Raw genomic sequence first — 6,000 nt, forward strand, 5'->3', positions numbered from 1 at the left:
TTTTTGTTCTTTTTTTGAGAGCTTTAAAAGAGTAGGAATTTTCCCGCCCTTTCAATGCGTTCTGAGGGGAGGTTCAGCGCTGGCGCTTGTTATGACTGGGAAACAAACGGAGATGGAGAGGGGTGGTCGTTTTTCTGCACTAATTAACACAGAAGATCGTGCACGTGCGGATCATGTACATCCTGCAATGGGGTGGTGGTGGTTTGCCTTCAGATACATCCATTCCGACCCACTAATTTGAGGAAAAGTAAGAAAGGAATACGAGACTGGAGAGAGCGTGTGACCCACACAGGAGATCCCCTTCGCACAACCACCCGCCCGACCGACCACCAACTTTCCTCCCCGCCCGCCACGCTCTCACCTTCCAGCCGGCCGAGCTGTTGCTGTCGCCCTTATCCTTGAAGTAGGGCACGCAGCGCACCATCCACTCGTAGATCTGCGAGAGGGTGAGGCGCTTCTCCGGGGAGCTCTCGATGGCGCGAGTGATCAAGTCCGCGTAGGACAAGTTCCCCCACGCGTTTCGGCGGGACGAGCATTTCCTCGGCGCCGCCGCCGCCCCGCTCGCCCCCGGCTGCTGCGGCTGCTGCCCTCCACTCGCCGCCCTGGCGCCCTGGCCGGACCCGTCGCCGGACAGCCCCGAGAAAGGCGCCAGCAGGCGGGCAGTGTCCTCCGGGGCCAGCGCCTCCCCGCCGCCGCTAGGGACGGCGTCTCCGACGGCCATGGCCGAGCTGCCCCCTTGCTCCTCGTCGTCGACGTCGTCGTCCTCCTCGGGGATCATGGAGGCGGCGTCGGCGCCCGCTTCCCCCGCGGGCTTGGCCGGGCTCGCCTGCAGCTCAGGCCTCTGCAGGGGCCACGTACAGGAGCGCGGGCGGCTCTGGGGCTCGAACTCGGGGTCCAGGTCCACGTCCACGGGGGACAAGGGGGCGGGGGGAGACGCCTCTGCCATCTTGGCCTCTCCCCCGCTCTGGAGGCTGCTCTGCCTGCCTGCCGATCCGCTGCCAAGTGGGGATGTCAGGCGAGAGGAGCCCGATCCACACCTCGGCCGTCCCTCCTCCTCCTCCTCCGCCGCCTCCTCCTCTCGCACCTCCTAGTAGAAGCGATCAGCGAGGTTGTACAAACATGCCACGCTCCATTAAAGGTCCGGCAGCCTCCTTTTCACCCCGCCACCTCTCCTTCCCTACCGCCAGCAACAACAACCAATAAAATCAATCGGGGGAAAGAAACGATCAGGTGGTCAAGCCGGCTCCAGGTGCGTCCTCTTCCTCGGGATCCTGAGCAGCGCGGATTTTGCAAGAAACCCCCCTCCCAAAAAAATAACACCCAACCCTTGCAGAGTGGGAAAGCAAATCTCCGCGGCGGCGCGCCCGTGTGTTTGTTTATCTTTCACCCCGTGCAGGATTGCTCCAATAGCATCTCGCGGTATGCATTAAAGAGACCACTTCCCGCGGGCTCTCTCCCCCTCCGCACGCCTAAAAATAAAGAGAGAGCCACGAGTCTCTTCTTGCTTGTTGCTTTGGCGGGCGCTTTCTGTTCGGCTCCAGGAGTCCTTCTCCGCCGCTGACTTCAAAACAGCTTAGCTGGGAAACTGAAGTCTTAAAACGTACCCGATCGTGCCTGCTCCATTCCTCTTCGCCCCCCCAAAAGGAAAAAAAAAAACCAAAAAGGGAGCGCAGAGGGGGGAAAACAACAACACTGGGAAACTCACGCTCTGCTGTGGTTTTTAAAAAATCCGAATCTTCAACGTGGGGGAAAGAGAGAGAGAAAGAGAGCGAAGACTCGGGATCCAAGGCAAGTCAAATCGCCGGTCTTCCAACAGGTCCAGAAGCCCCGAGTCCTCGTCCTTTAGGGCTGCCAAGGTTTTGTTCCAGCATCCACACCACCCCGCTCATCACCTCCTCGCTCCTGCTGCTGCCATCTTGACAGTTTCCCCTCTTTCACTCAAGTCATTTAAACAAGCCTTGGCGAAAAGGCAGAGCGAGAGGTCACGCAGGCGGAGGGAGGGAAGGAGGGAGGGAGAGACGAAGGAGCGAGCGAGAGAGCGGCAGGTTCCAAGCAGCGGCGAGCAGCTCGGACGGCGGAAAATCCAGGTCGGAATTCACAGGAGGTGGAAGACGCAGCGTCGCTGCTGCTGCTCTTGCTGCATGGCTCCTGCCGGCACGGTTCCTCCAGCTCGTCTCGCCTTAGGCAGAGGAAGAAGCCTTTAAAACAAAGCGACGCGGATGATCCCCCTGCCTGGAAGAAGCGCAGGAGGAGGAGGAGGAGGCGCCACTGCTGCCGGGGACGAAGGGCGCCTCTGCAGCTCGCGCGAGCAGCCCGCCGCCCTCCGCTCTGCTGACTTCCAAATTCCTTCTCCTAACAACCAGCGGCGGCAACACAAAGTTATAGACACACGCAGGGAGCCACAACCTAACCCGGTAGCAGCAGCCTGGGCACCACCCACCAAGTGGGAAGGCCTTGCGTTGTCGGCGGGAGGGGCGAGCGAGCTGCCAGCGCCGCCAGCGCAAGGCTGGCTATCTGGAGGCATCTCAGCCAACAGGCGCTCTCGGCCGCCTGCCTTTAACCCTTGGAAAAACGCATCGCTGTTAAAAATCAGCAAATGGAGCCATTCATGGAGGAGCAGGGATTTAAAGAAACAATGCATTAATAAAGAGGTGTGTCTTAGGAGATCTGGGTTGTGTTTGTTACTACGTGTTACCTTAGCTTTTGTTTTGTTTTGTTGGAACAACATTTCCCCTCGTTTTGTTTACTGCCTTCGCCCTCAATCTTTCCCTTCCACTCAGACCTCTTACCTTTAAAGCAGAGCTTAGAAAACACCGAAGTTGTGTGGGCACCTGCTGACCACTTTTTCATGCGCTGGAACGTTGGGGACAATCTTTGCAGTTCTCTGTTGTTTTACTACAAAACATGTGGGTGGGTTGGAAATGCAACAATGCCTTTTCTTTTACAAAGCAGTAGCTGTTGGAGTTTTCTGCAGTGATGCTGGAGTTTCTGCTGCAAATGTGCCAACTAAGGCAATCCTTCTGGCAGTTCAAGCTAAGGCTAATGTTTGAAAATTCAAAAGTAACTGTCAAATTTACCTAACGGAAGCGTATTTTAATTTTCACACTTTTTTTTTAAATTGAGGGGAATTTAGACATGTTTAGATGTGTCTTTCCCATTTCCAATTTCTTTGGAGAAAGTCATGTGATAATGAATGAATAAATGGATAAGTTAACAAACTCTGGTAAAAGGTTCAAACATCAAAGGAAAATCTGCTTCCTTGTTCCTGCTTAGTAAGTGCTAAGAATCCAATGGTGGTCAGATATTAAGAGTATACAGATGCATAGCAAGGCGTTACTTTTTCTGGTGAGACAAAATGTATCCCTTACAGAAGTTTGATGTGTGGCCCAATTCTAGGTATATTTACTGAAGTTTCATTAAAATCAACCAGATTTATTCCCAAACATAGAGAATAAATAGGTCAGTTTTGTTTTAATCACAGCCACCCAGCACTAGGTGACTACAAAATCGTGATAGGGGGAGGGCAAGTAATTAGATAACAAGAAAAGTAATTACTTTGCCATCTCTATAAATATAGTAGATTTTATAGGTATACATAAAATAGCCATTACATACCATTAATTTTAGTGAGTGAGAACTATACATGTGCTCTGTTGTCCAACTGAAACAGATGGGTGTAAAAATGCCTTATTTTGATATACATGTACATGTGATTTTTCTTTGGCCATAACCAAGTAAGAGTTGGGCCTTTAACTTTCTTTATTGGGATCCTTAAGTAAACAGCATCATCAGGTTGCAACATTATGTATGTGTTTTGGCCCAGATTCAGAATTCCCATGAAGAACTTTTCACCACTGTTTATTCTAGATAACACAATATCAGCAATTGACTGCAAGATCTTGGACTACATTTATGTAACACTCAAGTATCCAGATAGAATGGGTTGAAGTAATGTGGGGAAATAATAGAATTTTTACATGACTTCATTCCCATGCATACTTATTTCCAAGTGAACTGGGCAGCATTTTCTTACAGTGGTTTATATATAATTTCATGATCCAGCTGGATGATAATGGTTTTAATATATTATTCAGCAGAAACAGTCACTGCACCCTTTACAATGATTCTGAACATTTCATTTCAAGTAAGTTGGTAGTTATAAATTGACATCACTTCCTCACACTGTACAATATGAACTAGATTGGAAATTAACAGCGCTTTCTTACATTTTAAAAATCTCATCCCCTCCCTGATGTTTATTCCGAAAGTGCTCTGTTTAAACACTACCTTGTTTAAATAGTGGAGAGGCTGTGAAAGAGTCAACATTTCATTCAAACAGATAAAGGGTTCACTTTATCCAGGACTGACTTCAGTTAATTCCCATATAGTCTCGAATTTGTAACTAATAATTGATCTTGCATCATGTTTCATTAGCTACTAAAAATTTGCATAATTCCCCCCTAACTTCTGTGTATATTTGCACATTTAGAATCACTGCCCAGGTACTAACTGTTGATTGACAACTTCAAGGCTCCCCCCTCCTCTCCCCCACATGATTCTTCATCCATTAACAGCACTTGGACCAGAGCCCCCTTCTTCTTTCTTTTTAATTCAATCTTTATTGGTTTAAAATCAACACATACATACACACACAAAAAAACTTAGAAAAAGAAAACAGAACAAAAGAACTACAATACATTGTGAATACACAGAAATATTCCAGCCATCAACTTCCGACAGCCTTTCAGATAGAGTACTCCATCTAATGCAGGACAGTCCTCCGCAAGGCAAAACATGTGGCTACTTTGACACTGATATAAATAGGGAATATGGTGAATGTGGAGGAATCCCATTCTATGTGTATATCAGAACTAACTTAGGGAGGTGGGGGCAGTATTACAATGTGGATATTTTGTGTATCCCAGAGGCATCTGGTTGGGCAGATTGGGAAACAGGATACTGGAGCAGAACCATGTGTTTACCTGGCCAAGACATGACATCACTTAAGATGTCGGATAAAGGGGCAAAATTCATGGTTTGAGACACAAGCCTTGCAGGCAAGAGGTTCCCCATACCTGACATAGCTCTTCAGTCAGATTCAGCAATATGTTCTTAAACTACTCTCCACTGAAATAGCTTTGTGCATAGGCCCAGTCCAAACTGCTTTGCTCTCTGTAGCCTCAGTGACATCAAATGTAAACACTAGCAAAATCTAGCACAGGGTCCCAGGATCACCACCTCCTTCCTATGCTTTTCCTTTGTATCACTAACACCTTAACCCTACTTTTCACAGAACTTGTACAGTTTCAAAACAAGGATTTATCACATTTCTTATTATTTTCATTTGGGCCCACAGTTGTGGTCTTAAAAGGGTTTTTCAGATGGAGCCGAGGGTTATGGATATAGGTGACTCAGACTTTTATTCTAATTAAATGTATTTTGTAAAGACAGAATGGTATTTTTTTTTTCACATTTAGGACCTCATACACACTCATATTTGGGGCTGATAAGGAATTTTCCACCAAGATATATTGGCTGGGTTTCAAAAAGAAACAAAAAGCCAGGGTTGCCATATTTAAAAAAGGGGGAGTCCAGACACAAAATCTGGAGCTTGAACTCTATCTTTTGGAAAATTTGTAAAAAATCTGCACTGATATGGGCTGCCATATGCCTGGACTTCCCAGACATTTTAACCAAATTCTGCCTGGATACTATTTTTGGCGGCGGCGGCCTGGTTATGTCCAGGAAATTCTGGACATATGGCAGTCCTTAAAAAAGCAAAACAAAACCTCTGCTCCCTGTAGGATATGGCTTTGCTAAGTTTGCCGGAGCCACCTGGAGCAATTTGCTCCACTATTACTGCAAGCAGGTATCCTGAGGCTTCAGTTGCAGTGGAACACACTGTGCTCTTCATGGACCTCTCAAGTCTCATTTGTGGAACCCCACTTTGCACTGGGACACCTGGGAACATGAGCCTGCAGTTATATTGTTTTTCTCTAG

General features: G+C 48.0%; 1 protein-coding gene across 3 annotated transcripts in view; it reads right to left on the reverse strand.

The window, feature by feature from the left end:
- Window positions 1–2,649, reverse strand: part of FOXO3 (forkhead box O3) — a 114,176-nt gene extending 111,527 nt beyond the window's left edge. The window contains exon 1 of one of the 3 annotated variants that reach the window (XR_014509542.1): window positions 362–2,406. Coding sequence is in view for 2 of the 3 variants with exons in the window: in XM_083433499.1 (XP_083289625.1) it covers window positions 362–946 (585 nt within the window). In the remaining variant the exon portion in view is untranslated. Of the gene's footprint in view, window positions 1–361 lie in introns of all 3 variants that reach the window. The other 2 variants (XM_083433499.1, XM_083433498.1) reach the window with 2 other exon arrangements.
- Between the last annotated feature and the right edge of the window lie 3,351 nt (window positions 2,650–6,000).

Source organism: Podarcis tiliguerta (genome assembly GCF_965153285.1).
Source record: "Podarcis tiliguerta genome assembly, chromosome: 3".
NCBI classification, from domain to species: Eukaryota; Metazoa; Chordata; class Lepidosauria; order Squamata; family Lacertidae; genus Podarcis; species Podarcis tiliguerta.